The sequence below is a fragment of the Panthera onca genome, chromosome D3 (assembly GCF_046562875.1).
Source record: "Panthera onca isolate mPanOnc1 chromosome D3, mPanOnc1 haplotype 2, whole genome shotgun sequence".
Taxonomy (NCBI): domain Eukaryota; kingdom Metazoa; phylum Chordata; class Mammalia; order Carnivora; family Felidae; genus Panthera; species Panthera onca.
The window spans coordinates 44827476-44847394 of NC_138350.1; the positions used below are offsets into that span (position 1 = coordinate 44827476).

The following is a 19919-nucleotide window of genomic DNA, read 5'->3' on the forward strand; positions in this document are numbered from 1 at the left end:
AATATTACAACTGTCTAGATGGTGATTTAGAGGTTGTGAAAATGAGGAGGAACCAACAAAGTAAGTAACCAGAGAAGGAGCTGCCAGGGAGATAGAAGAACTGAGATAAAGTAGTGTCCTTTGAGCCAAGTGGAGAGAGAAAGGAGTGGTCAACTGGCAGACTGTGCTAATAGGTCAGGCAAGATGAAGACTGAAAATTCACTATTGGATTTGGTCACATGCAGATCTTCTGAGTGTTAACGTGAACTGTTAAAGTGTAATGGTATTCCTCTAGACTGTTGCATGCTCAAGAGAAGCGAGCAGAGAAAGCAGAGAGCACTTGTAAACAAGTCCTTCAAGATGTTTTGTGGTAAAGGGGAGGGGAAAATGGGACAGTAGCTAGAGAGAAAATGGGCCAAGCTAGGATGTTAGAAGATGGGATAGTACAGCATATGCAGCATATTTTTATGCTGATGGAAAGATCAAGTAAAGAGAAAGAAATGAGTCATTCTAAGGAAAGAGGAAACTGTTACTACATCTGTGAAAAGGTAAGGGGAGATGGGATCCAGATGCCAGTTGGAAGGGTTGGTCAAGGTTAATCACTTACTCATTTGGTATGAGTACAAAACTTATACTCTAAAAGCTAAGAAATCATTTCATATTAGTGTGTGTGTGAGAGGAGGACAGACTGTCTAGCAAAGGGTCCTGAGGATGTAACACTGAGTGGTAGATCCTTGCTTGTCTGCACTCTGGGGCACATTCTCCTCTGCTGCTGCCAGGATTTTGCTCCCTCCGTTGCCCTCTTAAATCTTCAGCTTCTCTGCAAGTTCGTTCTTTTCAAAATATGCACATGTTATCTTCCATCTTTTAAAAATAACCCCTGTTGGGGCGGCTGGGTGGCTCAGTCAGTTAAGCATCCAACCTTGGTTTTGGCTCAGGTCATGATCTCATGGTTTTGTGAGTTTGGGCCCTGCCTTGGGCTCCGTGCTGACTGTGCAGATCCAGCTTGGGATTCTCTCTGTCCCTCTATCTCTCTCTCTCTCCCTCTACCTCTTCCCCTCCCCCATTCACACTATCTCTTTCTCTGCCAAGTAAATAAATAAACTTAATTTTTTTTAATAAATGACTAAATATGAATAAAAATAACACCTCTCTTAATTGTCTCCATTCTTAGCTACAGCTTCTCTTCAAAGCTGAAAAAGTAGTCTGTGTTCAGTAGCTCTTCTGTATTATCTCCCATTCCCTCTAGTTGAATCCAATATAGATTCCACTCTTCACCTCTCCACACCCCTGTGGGAGAGAGAGAAATCCCTCACTGACCTGTCTGGGCTCATATCCTACTACTGTTATAGCTTTTGCATTTTGATTCCCAGCAATTAAAACACCTATAGTTCCCTAAACATGCAATTTTGTTTGACATATCTGAGCCCTTACACGTACCTAGAATCCTTCTTTCTGTCCCCAGCCCGTTTGACCTATCAAGTTCCTCTTTCTTTCCAGGGTCAGGTTAGGCATCGCTTAGTGTATCTTTCCTTGATAGTCCCAAGGCAGATTTAGGAATCCTTTCTTTATGTTTAAATCACCACTTATATGCACCTTTAATGTTCCTTTAATGTGTATCACATTTTATTGCGATTCTATTTTTTACTTTCTGTTTCACCCGTATAAGCCCTGAAGCTCCTTGAGGACAAGAACCTTTTTTCCTTTGATCAAGTGCCTAACACATGCCTAGAACATAGTATGTGCTCCATAAATACTTGTTGACTGGTTGAAACTCTGCATATATAAAGCTTTGTAAAATACTTGAACACAGGTGATTTCTGTATTTAGCTTAAATCTTGAAAATAATGCAGTTGAAAATCTCTTCTACAAAGTATATTGTCATAAAAGGCACTATAAATATGGTTTTATATTCATGCTGTAACTTAGGGCACAAGAAATCCAGCACAATTATATATGATTTTTTGGGTTTTTTTTTTTTTTTTTCTGAGTGACAATGAGAAAAATAATCTGCCCATTGCATTTAGTCCATTTAGGAAAAGTAGGAAATCTTAGCTGAAAAAGTTTGGCAGATGTAGATGTTAGATACCTGCAATTTATTGCCATTTGTAATAGATATTTTGAACTTTTTGGCACAGATGTTTTGCACAGAATTTTAAAATTATTCAGTGCTATCTTGTAAAGTGGTTCTTTGAGCCTCTTACTTTCCTTTTTTGTATTTTTCAATACATGTCATTTCTACAGTTGTATAATTGGTTTGTTTTGTTTTTTTTTTCCTAACTTAGAAACACATGGAACAAACCGTTGTCCTACTGATAAGTCATCTTTTAATTTGGCTACAGTTGTTGCTGAAACACTTGGACTTAGTGTTCAAGAAGAATCTGTAAGTAATTGTTTAGTTTGGTGAAAATATGAATTAATTGGTGTCCTTTAGTGTTGGTGTTTAGAGTATTAAGCAAAAGAAAAATTATTTTATCCCAGGGTCATCAGATAAAGACCTAGAACAAAATTGATGTGGTTAGAAAGGCCTATTTATAGTCTCTACTCCAGCAGTCCCAGAAATCTGTGGTCTTTAGAATTCTTGGCATATAGGTTGTGGGTTGAGCCAAAATTTTAGGGAAGTGATGATGGCATAGAGGGTTTGGCCAACCCTTTCCTGTTTACTCTATCCTACCTACCCCTATCCTGTTCCATCTAACTGAAGACTTAAACCTTAAGGTTGGTTTCAGAATTTATTGGGATTTTTCAATATCCTTTAAATTAGGGTTTGATTTGGAAAACAGGCTGAATTCTTCGGGTTCATCTGATTCTGTGCCATCTGATTCTTAGGGATTGGGTCAGAAATTTATCCCATGAATTAATTTTTGTTGTTTTAGTACTTCTTTATATCAGACACATTCACTTTGTTTCTTAATTGGTACCTAAAAATAGAAAACTTAAAATTGCAGAATTTTAAGTTTTATTTATTTAAGTTTTATTTTGATACCACTTTAAAATAGTATTCCTTTGCTTTAGTCAGTAAATGTATATGTGCTCCTACAAAATTGTCTTGCTGTTAAAGTTTTAAAAATTGAATTGAGGGGCACCTGGGTGGCTCAGTCAGTTGAGCATCTGACTTCAGCTCAGGTCATGATTTCACAGTTCGTGAGTTCAAGCCCCACGTTAGACTCTGGGCTGACAGCTCAGAGCCTGGAGCCTGCTTTAGATTCTGTGTCTTCCTCCCTCTCTGCCTCTCCGTGCTGGCACTCTTTCTCTCTTAAAAATAAATAAACATTAAAAAATAAATAAAAATTGAGTTGATTTTTCATTATGTTTAGATTTTTTTCTTTCTAAGTTTTAAATCCCTCTTCAAGTGGTAATGGGTAATTTTTAACCTTTGAACTTTAAATGTGTTTTAATGGTTTCTAATTCTTCCTACCCATAAATCTGACAAATAAGTAGTTTAAGCACCAGATAAATTAAGGGAGCTGATCTCTAAAGACATGTTTCTTGAGGTATGATCCACAGGCCAATAGCATCTGTATCACCTTAAAGTTTTATTAGATATAGAGAATCTCAGACCCCACCCAAGACCTAACTGCAAGCGAACTTGTGTTTTAACAAGATCCCGAGTTGACTTGAATGCATGTTAAAGTTTGAGAAGCACTGCTCTCTGAAGGAGTCTTTTAAATTCATCTTCTGTCAGTGTAAATAATTATCTTTATTCCTTTCCCCCCATCTAAATAACGTTTTTTGGAATTGGAGTTTATGGAGTTTTGCATGTGAGTAATAGAATGTGCTTATGTAAAATATTGGGGCTTTTCTCTCTCTAAACTTAAAAGTGCTTCATATTTTTTTTATTGTGAAATGCGCATAACAATTCAGTGGCATTTAGTACTACACAGTATTACACAGTATTACTACACACTACCACATCTCTGGTTCCAAAAAATTCTCATCTTCCCCAAAATAAACCCTTTACCTGTTAAACATTCAGTCCTCATTCCCGACTACCCACAACCCCTGGCAACCACCAGGCTGCTTTTTGTCCTTATGGATTTAGCTATTCTGGATAATTCATGTGAATGGAATTTTGCATGATGTGGGTTTTGAGTCTGGCTTCTTTCACTTAGCCTGTTTTTGAAGTTCATCCAAATGGCAGAATGTATCAACATTTCATTCCTTTTTAAGAATGAATAATCTTCCATTGTATTTATATACTTTATATTTTACTTTTGAAGGAATCTCAGGGTCCCACGAGCCCTCTTGGTGATGAACTCTATCATTGTCTAGAAGATCACAAGAAACAATCTTTTGAGGAATCTGTAAGAAACAATGAAGATACTTTAAGGTAATTTGGGGCACTTTAATAATAACTTGCAGACTATTGGCGAGATCTCATTACAGTTGAGTTCCATATAATATAATGATTTCTCTCTGTCAGCATATTGTATTAATTTTTATCTTAAAAATATTTTTCCCCAGTTCATGGTCAATTGAGGGCTTTTTGCATTACTGTAGAGAGAGGAATATTATTTTGGGGGTCTTTTTATACTTCTATCAAGCAGTAGTTCAGAGTCCAGCCTTGTTACTCTGCCTCTATAAAGATCCAGTCATCCCTTCTGTGTCTGTATTTCCAAAAAAATGTTATATATGGATGTTATATAAAATGCATTTATAAACTTAGGTGAATTTTCAAGATTGTGTTGTGTCTCATATTTACTAATTTCAGAACATCCACTAACTAATCTTATCTATATTTGTGTAGTATTTTGCTTTTTTAAAAGTGCTTTCAGCAGTGGGGCACAGGGGCTGCATAGGTCAGTTGGTTGAGCATCGGACTCTTGATTTAGGCTCAGGTCATGATCTCATGGTTCGTGAGTTCAAGCTCCTCATCTGGCTCCACGCTCACAGTGTGGAGCCTGCTTGAGATCCTCTCTCTCGCCCACTCTCTCTCTGCCCCTTCCTCTCATTCTCTCTCTCTCTCATTTATTTATTTTTGAGAGAGTGAGGAAGAGAGAGCAAGCAGGTAAAGAGAGAGGGAGAGAGAAAGAATCCTAAGCAGGCTCCACACTATCAGCACCAAGCCTGATGGAGGGCTTGAACCCCCAAACCACAAGGTAATGAGCTGAAATCGAGTTGGATGTTTAACTGACTAAGCCACCCAGGCACCCCTAAATAAATAAAGAGAGAGAGATAAAGAAGAAAGAAAGAAAGACAACTTTAAAAAAAGGTGCTTTCGGTTTTAGATACATATATCACATTTAATTTGTCATCAAAGTAACTCATGAAAGTAGGTTTTTGATTACTCCCATTTTTAGTCAACAAAAACACAGCTCCCCAGAGGTTAAATGTCTTATTTAATACTACATAGCTGTTAATAACTAGAGCCAGAGCTCTTACCCATGCCACATCTTCTAACTGAAACCTAATACTCTTTCTACTACCATAACTGTCTCCTCTGCTAGAAGCAGGCTAGGTCTTAAGTTATATTCAATTCTGTAGTATAAGATTTTTATTTTTTGAAGTTACTTATTATAAGATTTCATAACAACAAAAGAATTTAGGTCCCCAGTGAATTTATTAAGCTATGATTTTCGTATATAGTGAAATTGCTTAAATTACTAGGAAAAATATTTATGGAGAGGAATATCAAGGTAGTGAGATAAATTTACTGTATCATTTTCCTCAGCTTTTTGTCAGCCAAATGAAGAGAAGCTGACAACTCTACCCTATTTCAAATGTTGGTTAATTATTTGAGTCTAATACATGGCTAAGACCTCACTACTTATTTTCTATATTAGTGTAAGTTTTCTCATATGCTTGTCTTTTAACTTTTACCCTATTTCTTTTTACCACTCTTTATTTTTTCAGGTTTTCAGATTCTAATTCAAAGACTCCTCAGGAAGAGTTAACTACTCGGGTATCATCTCCTGTATTTGGAGCTACCTCTAATGTGAAACGCAGTTTAGGTTTGAATACAAGTTTGTCCCCTTCTCTCTTAGAGACTGGGAAAAAAAACCTTTTGAAAACAGCACCCTTCAACAACACTTCTAATTCTAGACTAGGAAAAACAACTTCAAAATCTGAAGATAATGCCCTTTTCACACAGCATAATCTTGGGTCTGAAGTGAACAAGATCATTAGCCTGTCATCTTCAAATAAACAGATGCTTATAAATAAAAATATAAATGAACCCAAAAGTGAACAGGATAGTTTTGATCACATTAAAGATGCTGTCACTGATAAACATGCAGTGCCACTGAAATCACTGGGAGGCAGAACATCCAAAAGAAAGAAAATTGAGGAAGAAAGTGAAGATGAAGGAAGCTACCCTCAGGCCTCTTTTGATAAAGAAAATGCTTTTCCTTTTTTACTGGATAGTCATTCTTCCGTGAATGGAGACTATGTGATGGATAAACCTCTGGATCTGTCTGATCGATTTTCAGCTATTCAGCGTCAAGAGAAAAGCCAAGGAAGTGAGACCTCTAAAGTCAGATTTAGGCAAGTGACTCTCTATGAGGCCCTGAAGCCCATTCCCAAGGGCTCTTCCTCAAGCCGAAAGACCTTAAGTGGGAGCTGTATATTAACCAGAGATTCCCCAGAGGAGCCCTGTTTACAGGCGTGCGTCCTCCAGTCTTTGGGTAAATCATCTCCAGATAATAAAACACCATTACAAATCAAGGAAGAAAATCCCATCTTTAAAATCCCTCTACGTCCGCGTGAAAGTTTAGAGACAGACAATCTTTTTGATGATGTGAAGGTTAGTGTCAAATGTTCAAGTATTTTTATTAAAAGAGTTGTTTGTGATTTTATCCAGATGCTAATAATTCTTCCTGTTTTAGGGAGCTGATTCTCATGAGCCAGTAAAAATAGGCAGGTCAGTCCATGGAGCATGTGAACTTACATCTGTTCTTCAGTTAAATCCATGTAGAGTTGCTAAAACAAAGTCTGTACAAAACAGTCAAGGTATGTATACTATAAATAGTATTTTCAAAAAAAAAGTATTGGGGCATCTGGATGGCTCAGTCGGTTAAGTGTCCGACTTTGGCTCAGGTCATGATCTCGCAGTTTGTGAGTTTGAGCCCCGCATCGGACTCTGTGCTGACAGCTCGGAGCCTGGAGCCTGCTTCAGATTCTATGTCTCCCTCTCTCTGTGCCCCTCCCCTGCTCCTGCTCTGTGTCTCTCTCTCAAAAATAAATTAAAAAACACTAAAAAAAAATTTAAAAAAAAAGTATTTCCATTCTTTTGTAATGACTTTGAGTGTTATAGTATATACATTCTTTGGATAGATTGAATTGTTTGGGAGAAAATGTTATTTCTTCCTGCATATTTGTGTTTATGGGATGATTCTCATTGGTTTCATTTTACATATGATTTTCCTGCTCTCATGCTTTTTGAAAAAATGAATTGAGTAATTGTCTTTAATACCTACTTTTATATGCGATTTCGTGGATTTACCTCTTCCATGTTATTTATTTTCTTTACAAAAGCTTTAAGAATTTTAAACTATATGGAATTTTAAAATACATAAAGTAGAATTTTCATCATCCAAACTTTGTTCCTCACTCCATAGGTAGCCTGTCCATATGTATATATCTATTAATGTGGGGTTTTTTAAGCTTCTTGTTAGAAAATCTTTTCTTTGCTTTTAATTAATATGTATGTTAATTTTTTCATAATTTTGCTGTGTTTTTAAGGGAGTCTTTTTTTGTTTTTTGGCTACGAAATTTTTCTGTACTTCATATGCAGTATTTTTTCTTTTATTCTTCTTTGCAAAGTGTTTCCTTCATTCTGGGTTTATTTTCTTTTTTTCTTGAAGCACATTCTTTAGTTGTTCTTCCAACTAAAACGCTTTGTTTTTTCAGAAAGTTTCAGTTTCTGTATGAAAAACCTTTTTTCATTCTCACTTCTGATTTTCTTTTACATTTTTGATTTTGGGTTTTTTGTTCATGGTTGCTCTAGGGATTATAGTATACCTGCATAATCTTTCTCAATCTACTTAAAGTTAATTTTGCCACTTTGTGTTCCGTGGCTGTGCTTTATGTAGTTATCATGTATGCCCACATGCACTGAAAACTACACAGTGTTACAGTTTTAACTTTTAAAACAATTTTTGATACAAAAATCACTCATTCAAGTGTACAGTTCATTTACGTATATCCTCACAGAGTTGTGCAGCTGTCATTGTAGTCTAAGTTTAGAACATTTTCATCACCTCAGAAAGAACACTACCCATTAAGTTAATATGCAAAATGTGTGAAGAACTCACACAGCTCAACACCAAAAAAAGCAAATAATTCAGTTTAAAAATGGGCAGAGAGGGGTGCCAGGGTGGCTCACTCGGTTGAGCATCCAACTCTTGATTTCAGCTCAGGTCATGATCGCAGGGTCGGGGGATCGAGCCCCACATCAGGCTCTGCACCAAGTGTGGAGCCTGCTTGAGATTGTCTCTCTCTCTCTAAAATAAAAGGTGAGGGACAGAGGACCTGAGTAGACAGCTTTTTCAAGAAGGCATATGGATCACCAACAGACGCATGAAAAGATGTTCAGTATCACTAACCATCAGGGAAATGCAAATTAAAACCACAATGAGATATCACTTTATACCTGTTAGAATGGCTAAAATAAAAAACATAAGAAATAACAAGTACTGGCAAAGACATAGAGCAAAAGGAACCCTCATGCACTATTGGTAGGAATGCAAATTGGTACAGCTACTTTGTTTCTTTTTTTGTTTTTTTTTTTAATTAGCACATCTTTTATTTGTAAAATAAAATGGAAAGGGCCTTTCACAAAAATTAACTACACATACTTTTCAGAAGGAAAACAAGAGCTCAAGGTAAAAGATTACTTTTTCTAACGAATTTCTTTATATATATATACATATATATGTGTGTGTGTGTATGTGTGTGTGTATATATATATACATATACATGTATACATGTATATGTATATATATATACGTATACTTGTATACATGTATATATATACATGTATACGTATATATATATACATGTGTACATGTATATATATACATGTATACGTGTATACGTATATATATATATACACACATACACACACACACACACACACACACACACACACACAATTTATTGTCAAATTGGTTTCCATACCATACCCAGTGCTCATCCCAACAGGTGCCCTCCTCAATGCCCATCACCCACTTTCCCCTCTCCCCCACCCCCCATCAACCCTCAGTTTGTTCTCAGTATTTAAGAGTCTCTTATGGTTTGCCTCCCTCCCTCTCTGTATCCTTTTTTCCCCCCTTCCCCTCCCCCATGGTCTTCTGTTAAGTTTCTCAGGATCCACATATGAGTGAAAACGTATGGTATCTGTCTTTTTCTGCCTGACTTATTTCACTTAGCATAACACTCTCCAGTTCCATCCACATTGCTACAAAAGACCATATTTCATTCTTTCTCATTGCCAAGTACTATTCCATTGTATATATAAACCACATCTTCTTTATCCATTCGTCAATTGATGGACATTTAGGCTCTTTCCATAATTTGGCTATTGTTGAAAGTGCTGCTATAAACATTGGGGTACAAGTGCCCCTATGCATCAGCACTCCTGTATCCCTTGGGTAAATTCCTAGCAGTGCTATTGCTGGGTCATAGAGTAGATCTATTTTTAATTTTTTGAGGAACCTCCACGCTGTTTTCCAGAGCGGCTTCACCAGTTTGCATTCCCGCCAACAGTGCAAGAGGGTTCCCTTTTCTCCACAGGTACAGCTACTTTGGAAAATGGTATGGAGGTTCCTCAAAAAATTAAAAACAGAATTACCATATGATCCAATATTTCCACTACTGGGTATTTATTTACTTAAAAGAAATAAAAATACTAATTCTAAAAGATCTATGCACCCCTATGTTTATCATATTATTATTTACCATGGCCGATATGAAAGCAATCCAAGTATCCATAGATAATGGATAAAAAAAAGATGTGGTTATGTATGTACAGTAGAATATTCAGCCATAAAAAAGAATGAGATCTTGCCATTTGCAACAACATGGATGGACTTGGTATAATGCTAAGTGAAATAAGTCAGAGAAAGACAAATACCATATGATTTCTCTTATATGTAGAATTTAAGAAGTAAAACAAACAGAAGAGGCAAAACCAAAAGACTCTTAAACACAGAGATCAAACTGATGGTAGCCAGAGGAGAGGAGAGGGGTGGGGAATGAGTGAAATAGATGAAAGGGATTAAGAGTATGCTTATCTTATGAGCACTGAGAAGTGTATAGAATTGCGGAATCATATTGCACAGCTGAAACTAATGTAACAGTGTATGTTAATTATACTTAAGTTAAAAATTTTTTCTAAATAAAGAGCAATACCCATTACCAATCATTCTGCATTCCTCCCCTCTTCCCCAATCCTAGGCAACCACTAATCTACCCTCTGTCTCTATAGATTTGCCTACTCTGGAGTTTTCATATAAATGGAATCATATAATATATGCTCTTTTGTGACTTAATTTTACTTTCATTTTTTTCATTATCACAAATAATGCTGCTATGAGCATAGCTGTTGACTTACAATTTTATGTAGATGTATCTTTTCATTTTTCTTGAGTTACATAGGAGAAGAATTGTTGGGCCATATGCTAACTCTGTTTAACCTTTTGAGGAACCGTCTGCTTTCCAAAGTGGCTACTAGCACATGAGGATCCCACTCTCCACATTCTCACCAATGCTTGTTATTATCTGTTTTTTTTACTCTAGCCATCCTACTGCATGTGAAGTAGTATATCATAGTGGTTATGATTTGCCTTTCCCTGCTGGCTAATGCTGTAGAACATCTTATCGTTTGCTTTTTGGCCATTTGTGTATCTTCTTTGAAGGGATTGTCTGTTCAGATCCTTTGCTCATTTTCAATTGGAGTATTTTTCTTATTATTGAGTTGTAAGACTTCTTTATATTCTCTATGTCCTAGATAGTCTCTTTAGCAGATATATGATTTTCAAATCCTTTCTCCCATTTGTGGATCCCATAATGGTTTAAGAATTTTTAAAATCCATTTTTAATTCTATTTTTTTCTTCTTATTGAAGATGTATCCTTTGAAAATAACCAGTGGAGCATAGATCCAGGAGCAGACCTTTCTCAATATAAAATGGATATTACTGTAATAGATACAAAGGTAAGTTAGAAAATAAAACCAAAGCACATGTGGTTATTCTAGTAAGTTGTTAGTTACCTTCCTCTCCTAACTCACTCTGTGACCGTAACATAATCGATTACATACTGCTTAAAACCTGCATTTACTCATTCAGAAAACTAAGAAAGAAAAATGCTTTTTCTTCTAACTTTATGATGTTTTTGGTAATAACTCTTTTGCCTTGTATTTAGGTTCTGTGTAGTTTAAGAAATTCTTTTTCACTTGGTACCATATTCCTGAAGTATTTCACTGCTGCTGCAGTATAAATTGTTCTTTGTGTACGCTGATGTTCGTTACTGTGAGGCAGGCTGGAGAGGAAGGGAGGAGAGGCTCAGGGAGTTCAATGGAGCGTACCTCTCCCTTCCCTTGGCAGCAGGCTTTCTTTTCATAGGCTTGAGAGAAGATGCTTGTACGTTGAAGCTAAAATACTTCACAGGCATATATGTATAAATCTATGTATATTCCTAAAGGGTAAAAATAAATATAACTTAATGCTGAAGTATACACTTAAAATATGGTTAAAATGGTCAATTTCATGGTGTGTATATTATACCAAAATTTTAAAAACATAAATATAAGGCCATGCAGGATAATTGTTAAAATTTTTGAATTTTTAAATATTTAGGATGGCAGTCAGTCACGATTAGCAGGAGGAGAGACAGTGGACACGGACTGCACATTGGTTAGTGAAACGGTGCTTCTAAAAATGAAGAAGCAAGAACAAAAGGGAGAGAAAAGTCCAAGTAAGATTTGATTTTTTTTTTAATTTAATAAAAATGTGGAGGGAAGTTTATAGTCATACCATTACATTGATGACCACAAGTGACCTCTTCACCGTAAACCAGGATTTTCATCTTTTAATAATATTAGATTTTTCTTAGTAAAGCTCACTTTCATTATTTCAAGGGAAAAAAATCTTTAGCCAAAATATTTTTTTTTCCCAGAAAAAATTTAAATTGTTTCCAAGGTTCAGCAGTCAGCTGCCTGTTTTGTAAATAAAGTTTTATTGGAACACAGCCTCAGTTATTTGTTTATGTATTGCCTATGGCTGCTTGCATGGTACCATAGCAGAGTTGAGTAGTAGCTGCAGACCTTATTGGGCCCTCAGGCCTAAAATATTTCCTCTCTGACCCTTTAAGAAAAAATTTGCTGATCTCTGGTAATTATCTCTAGATCTATTTTGTAAAAGGAAATCTTGAGAGTCCTGTTTCAGAAATATGAATTTCCAGAGTAATTTATAGGGTAAAAAGGGGAGAGTCTACCGAGAAGTATTTGTATAGATTTGCAAATTAGCAGTTAACCAAGAATAATGGTGTATATACTGAGCTACTCTGCCATATTTTGCTTCTACAGGAAAGGGGATTTGGCCAAATTAGGGGTCTACAGCCTTTTGTAAGAACTTAAGTCTTCATCTAGAGCCTTGATTTTCCAAAAGAGGTGGGAACAATGGAAGGATTTTGGTTGGCACCACCTTAGCAACACTCCTAACTACAGATGTGTATGGCGTGAGAGCAACTAGACAGGAATAGTGTCACTTACACCCTTATGTATTAAGGGGTTAAGACCTGCCACGGGGGATGCAGTGCAAAAAGCAAGGACACTCTCCAGTGATCAGCTGTTAGAAACTGAGGACATTCAGACTATATGTACATTCCCTATCTTCTTCTGAATATTCTTTAGTCTACCTGCCCAGGGCTGAAGCCAGTCTTGTCCTTGCTTTTTTTTTTTTGAAACACTTTATCTCTTGCTGCCCTAACTGCAGTAAGTGAGAAAAAATTGTAGTAGTCTGTGCCTTAATTCTTTGTTCTTTCGGAATGAGTAACTGCATGACCAAATAGCTAGCTGCTTACATTGAGAGGACAGTACCTATAAACAGAAAAAAACCTTTAACAGTGATTTATTGTCCTTTTATAGTGAACAACACTAAGGTAACTTTCTTCTTCAGAAGGTACTTTGCTTTTAAGATTACTTTGTTCTGGTACCAGCTCCTAATATTATTGAAAAAAAAAGAAAAAAGGCAAAACTAAAATATGACTACTGTGGCTTCAGTATATGTGCTGCCAAAGCGAGCACTGACTACTGTGGCTTCAAATGTATCAGGTCACTTCAAAGAATATGATAGTTTCCCAAATATGTTTGAAGCAAGAATCATGTGGAAGTAAGGTTAGAATTTGAACTAATGAGTGGAAATAGTTTTGGCTACATAGATATTGTGCATACTATTGCTATATAATAAATCACTCTGATAACTTAGGGATTAAAACACAACAGTCATATTCTTAGCTTTCGTAGTTTCTGTGGTCCAGGAAAATTAATGAGGATATAATCTATAATCTATGTTTTCAAGTATTTCAAGTCAGAAATCAGACCAACAGGTATGGTTCAGTCAGTAGAGCATGCGACTTTCACTCTTAGGGTTGTGAGTTCAAGGCCCATGTTGTGCATGGAGCCCTACTTAAAAAAAAAAAAAAAAAAAAAGTCAGACCACCAACATAAACTAGGGGGGTGCCTGGCTGGATCAGTCGGTAGAGCATGTGACTTTTAATCTCAGGGTTGTGAGTTTCAGCCACACGATGGATGTGGAGATTACTTACCAAGATTTTTGAACATTAAAAAAAACCCATGAAGTAGTGACTTAACATTGTGATTTACTAGCAGTATATACAGAGTACTTGGGATACCTAGCACACTGCCTGGCACGTAGAAGTTGCATATTACTTACAAATTTGATCCTCAATGTAAAAAAAAAAATTGTTTAATCATTCAGTAAATACAGAGCTGCAGTTCTATAAAGGGAAGTGTTTCAGAAACTGGAAATAATAAACAGAACAAAGGTACCTACTTCATGGAAATGCTTTCTAATTTAAGGGGAAACAAATGTGGAGTATGATAGATGATAAGTTGTGGAGAAAGATAAAACAGGGTAAGGGTGCTGCAGCACCATGGATTAGGGAAGTTGTAGTTATTTTATAGAGAGTAATCTTGGCAGGCTTCTGCTCTATCATGTTTGTTGGCCAACTGGATCTATTTCTGTTTTTTAGTAAACTGCGGTTTTTCAAAGTGTGATTATATAGTGAGAAATGTAGTTAGTACTCTGAAGATGAATTTAGCACTTAGCATATCAAATAAGGAATTTTTTCCTTTTATTAATACTAAATTACCAAGTGTTAATGGTGGCATAAAATTAAGCAGATGAGCAAGGTTGTATAGATTTGAATGTCCACTATTTATACATATCTTATTTATTAAGCTTCATATTTTTCATCATTCTGATGCATTTTCTGTTCCTCACAGTTTTTTGATAGGACTCATTTTAGTGCAGTATGAATTATACATGGACTAATAGAAAAAGTTTTTTAATGTTTGTAATGACAACAACAAAAAGCATTCTCTGCGTATGAGTAAAGGACATTTAAAGCCCTAACATAAAGTCTTTGTAAATACAGTAACTACCTAGGCTTGGGGATTTACTGTTGCCTCGTGTACATCGGAGACCAGTTTATCTTGCGGCAGTTACTATAAGTTTCATATTGGTCTACGTAGAAAGCAAAAAGCTTGCTTGTTGCCCTAAGCCAAAGCTCTTTTACATAGATGGAGAAAGAAAAATGAATGATAGCTTGGAAGATATGTTTGATCGGACAACACATGAAGAATATGAATCCTGTTTGGCAGATAGCTTTCCCCAGGCAGCAGCTGAAGAAGAGGAATTGTCGACTACCACAAAGAAACCAAACAGTAAGGCTATTTTCTTTCTAATTATGGCTTCTCAATTATACTAAGTTCAGTAAATTAAATCACCAAGCTTGATGAGGTAGGTAGGTAGGTAGGTAGGTAGGTAGGTATGTATGTATGAGGTATGTATTAACAATTAAAATTAACAATTAAATTAACAATTAAAATTTCATATTTCTTTTTTTTAATGTTTATTTATTTTCTGAGAGAGAGAGAGAAAGAACACAAGAAGGGGAGGGGCAGAGAGAGAGGGAGACACAGAATCTGAAGCAGGCTCCAGGTTCTGAGCTGTTAACACAAAGCCCGATGTGGGTCTCAAACCACGAGATCATGATCTAAGCTGAAGTTGGACGCTTAACTGATTGAGCCATCCCGGTGGCCCTAAAATTTCCTATTTCTTGTATAAGTTTCTTTTAGATAGTTTTCTTTTGAGATAGTTGCAGACCAATAAAAGTGTTACAAAAAATACTTCAGACGATTCCCTGTACCTTTCATTCAGTTTCCCCTTATGTTAACATATGACCATAAAGTATTCATCAAAACTAAGAAATTGAATACTATGAATTTGTTTATATAACTTACACATAATGTTTGTAAAAGTTTTGAAAAGGTTCTTTATTAAGTTAATCATTGTAATAGAATGGGAGGAGAAAGTTTTGCAGAAAATTCAGACTAACTTTGTTTGAATGCTTTACCTTCCCAGACAAAATAATGTAGCTACATGTATCAGTGTCTTTTTAGAATTCTTTTTTTTTTTTTAATGTTTATTTATTTTTGAGAGAGAGAGAGACAGAGCAGGAGTGGGGGAGGGGCAGAGAGAGAGAGAGAGAGAGAGAGAGAGAGACAGGGAGACACAATCTGAAGCAGGCTCCAGGCTCTGAGCTGTCAGCACAGAGCCTGACACGGGGCTCAAACTCACAGCCCACGAGATCATGACCTGAGCTGAAGTCAGATGCTTAACTGACTGAGCCATCCAGGTGCCCCTTAAAACTCTTTTTATTAGGGATGCCTGGGTGGCTTAGTCGGTTGAGTATCTGATTCCTGAATTCAGCTCAGGTCATGATTTCAGGTCATGATTTCAGGTCATGAGATCGAGCCCCGCGTTGGGCTCCATGCTAATAAGCATGGCCCCTGCTTAAGATTCTCTCTCCCTTTGCCCCTGCCCCATTCATGCTCTCACTCTCTCTCTTAAAAAAATTAAAGAAATTCTTTTCATCAGAAACAGTAGTTTATAATGTAGGATAGTAATCAAAAGAAGAATAAGTGAAACTCTTAAGCAGATAATCTGAATTGAAAGTTAGTTAAAATTCTTCCTAAATGTCTCATTTTCTTGTTGTAAGTAAAAAAGAACTTTTAGTCTAGTGCAAAGGTTATAAATGAGAACACCTTCTGCTATGGTAGTCTGTCTTGATGATGTTTTCTTTGTGCTTCCATCAGTTTTAAAAAAATACAGCCTAGGGGCGCCTGGGTGGCTCAGTCCCTTAAGCATCCCTTTGGCTCAGGTCATGATCTCATGGTTCATGTGAGTTTGAGCCCTGCATCAGGCTGTCTGCTGTCAGCTGCTCAGAGCCCACTTCAGATCCTCTGTACAGGCACCACCACCAACCCACGTCTCATTCACTCTCTCAAAAATAAGCAAACATTTTAGAAAAAAGAAGAAAAAAAGAAGCATATCAAGCTCTGACCTCTGGGGTTCGCACCCTTAAAAGGTCTTTCTTTCACAGATTGAAAGTTCATTTGTTTTACAAAACACAAAGTGACCTCCACAGGATCACTTGAAATGAGAGGAATCAGAATCTTTGGATCACTGCAGAATGCCCCACAGGAAGCCCATAGCATCTCTGTATCATAAAGAATTCAGAGTTGACAAAACTCTATTTTAAATGTAAATTGGATTGCATTATCTTCTCACTTTTAAAAACCTTCACTGAAAGGTATTTGGATGTCCAGTAAGCACATGTAAATGTCCTCAACATTATTGGACATGAGGGACTGAGATACCACTGCACATCCGCTGAACTGGTTTTAAAGTCTGATAATATCCAGCATTAGCAGAGGTGAAGAACAATTGGAACTCTCATACTTTGCTGGTGGGGATATAAAATCGTACTGTGGAAAAGAGTTCAGCAAGATTTTTTTTAACAGCTTTATTGAGGTTTGTCAGTTTTTTATAAAGTTATGTATACACTCGCCCTATGACCCAGCAATTCCACTGCCAGGTATATAGACAAGAAAAATGAAAACACATTCACAAAAGATTGTGTTCAGAAATGTTCATAGCATTGCTATTTGTAGTAGCTCAAAACTGGAGACAACCCAGATGTCCATCAACAGATGATTATGAATTGTGGTAAACTCATATAATGGAATACTATCTGTCAACAAAAAGGAGGGTCCTAGACTCAACAATGAATTGCCCAAACCTGTTGAGCTAAAAAAGTCCAAAAGATGGACAAGAATACATACTATGTAAATCCATTAATACAGAGTTCTAAAACAGGTATAACTAAGCTGTGGTGGTAGAAATCATCCCTCCATAGTGGGGGAGGAGAAACATCAGAGAACATTCTTGTGCTTGAGAAGCAAAGGAATAGGAGGAAACTTCCAGGGGGGATGGAAGTTCTATGTACCCTTGATTTAGGTGGTAGTTGCACTGGAGTGTACATTTGTCAGAATTAATCCTAGTATACTTAAAATCAGTGTGTTGCCTGTAATAAAGTAGATTCTTTTCAGAAGTCTTCAGTGCACTCTATTGCATTCACAACAAAATTCAAACTCCTTTTGGCCTCCAGGGCCCATCATGATCTGGTACTTGCCCACCTCTTCAATCTCATCTTTCCTAACACTTACCTTTCTTTGCTAAATCTCAACCACACTGGCCTTTTATTAGTTCTTATAACATCCCATACTTTTTCCCATCTCAAGACCTTTACCTAGAATATTCTCCACTCCTGCTTCTTGTGGCTGCTTCTTTTTATTCATCAGTTACTACTTTCCATGTCCTTCCTCAGATAAGCCTTAACTGTCTACTTAATGTCTGTTTCCCTCACTGTGGTATAAACTCCATGAGGGCAAGAGACCTGGTTTCTCTTGTTGGACATTGCATGTCCAGAACTTAGAACAATGCTTGGTAAGTTTGGACTATTTGAATAGACAATAGCAGTTGGCTGTTTGGGTCCAGACAACTTGAGATTCAGGTCCATGAACTTTAGTTCTTATCTCTAATTTTCTGATAAAATTCTTTAACCTCTGTCTCCTACTTAATCTACCTCAAAGACACATTATAAAAATCAAGACTAGGGCGTCTGATTGGCTCAGTTGGTGGAACATGCAGCTTTTGATCTCAGGGTCATGAGTTTGAGCACCGTGTTGGGCAAAGAGCTTACTTTAAAAAAAAAAAAATCAGCTGCACTAATAAGTGAAACATATGAAAAGCTGCCTTGTTATTGTGTTTGGTACCAAATGAAAATGAGCATCGAAGTAGTTCTTTTGAAGTCTAAAATACTTTTATATACAATCTACACGTGTGTACAGGTACTTGTATATATAGTTTTTAAGTCTAAGTTTTATAGGTGCGTGTTTTTATCTGTAGTAATTCTGAGGTAAACAAGATAATCAGCACCTCATCATTATGCAGATGAAAAAGAAACAAAAAATTAGTTACAGAAATTTAAACAAATTGCCCAGGAGCCTAGAGAAGGAAATTCAATTAGAATGGAAGTTTTGATATAGGTTAATTTTGTTCCAAAAAAGCTATTTCTCAGTTCTGCATTCAGTTTGTGTTATAATTAAATGCTTGATTCTTTTCCTTTATGTGTGTTTGTTTACAGCTCATGGTGATAAACAAGATAAAGTCAAACAGAAAGCATTTGTGGAGCCATATTTTAAAGGTGATGAAAGGTAAGTTGGTCCTGATTAATACCAGCAATGTGACGGGAAGTACAACAGTGCTATCTTGGTCAGCGTACCTCTGAACTGTTAAGTTGTTACTTTGGTTAAAATAGAGCGCGTATTATTCATTTTATGGCCATAAAAAAGAGGGACTTAAGCATAAAAATGACAAATACTACAAATAAATTTATATCACTATTTTTTTGACAAATGGTAATAGTTATTTTCTCTCTTTTTTATAACAAATATTTTAATTCTTATTCTGTTTTATCGTGGACTTTATTTGAACTCCAGGAATTTGTTAAATTATATGACTATTATTTAGTATGGGACTTTAGGTGACAGGCCTTAGGTTGTGCTTGAAAATTATTTCATGGGGATTTTTAAATCATAAAAGAAAAACTAAGCATCTTGATTTTGAACCATAATGCTACTTTGTGACTTTCATTCAAAGATGGCAAATTCTGTAATTTTTAATCATGTACCATTCATTCTAGAAATGAATTTAGGCATAATAATTCAATTCAAAAGAATTTTTATGCCTTTTTTTCTTCAAGTTATGATGTTGGCAGATTGAATCCCTCAATAAGCAAAGTATATTTTATACTTTCATTTTTTAATGGTGTTTTTTAATGTTTATTTATTTATTTTGAGAGCAAGAGCAAGCACAAGCAGGGGAGGAGCAGAGAGAGAAGGAGAGAGAATCTCAGGCAGGATCTGCGCTGCCAGCGCATAACCCAACATGGGGCTCGAACTCCTGAACCATGAGATTATGACTGAGCCAAAATCAAGAGCTGGATGCTCAACCGACTGAGCCACCCAGGCACCCCATACTTTTTTTCTTAAGTTTTGTGGTTTTTTTGTGAGTAATCTCTATACCTAATATGGGGCTCGATCAAACTCATGACCCCAAGATTAAGAGTTGCATGCTCCTCTGACTGAGCCAGCCAGGCGCCCCTGTATTTTGATTTCTGTTGAGAATTTTAGAGATCTGACAGGCTAAGATACGTTTTTATTGATACCTGTAAGACTCTAACAGATAAGAGCTGTCGTTTTATTGCTAAATGCTGAATTCTTTTCCTTTATTTACCAGTTCTCCAAAGAAATAGTACCCTAGCATCCCAAATATGACTAGGGAGTTTTTAT

General features: G+C 36.4%; 1 protein-coding gene across 8 annotated transcripts in view; it reads left to right on the forward strand.

The window, feature by feature from the left end:
- The window catches only part of RBBP8 (RB binding protein 8, endonuclease), a 386439-nt gene that overhangs the window by 357190 nt on the left and 9330 nt on the right, over positions 1–19919 (forward strand). For all 8 annotated transcript variants that reach the window (XM_060613438.1, XM_060613433.3, XM_060613435.3 and 5 more), the window contains 8 exons: positions 2265–2362; positions 4200–4309; positions 5833–6721; positions 6804–6927; positions 11044–11132; positions 11776–11893; positions 14742–14885; positions 18713–18782. In XM_060613438.1, the coding sequence (XP_060469421.1) occupies positions 2265–2362; positions 4200–4309; positions 5833–6721; positions 6804–6927; positions 11044–11132; positions 11776–11893; positions 14742–14885; positions 18713–18782 (1642 nt within the window). The remainder of the gene's footprint in view (positions 1–2264; positions 2363–4199; positions 4310–5832; positions 6722–6803; positions 6928–11043; positions 11133–11775; positions 11894–14741; positions 14886–18712; positions 18783–19919) is intronic.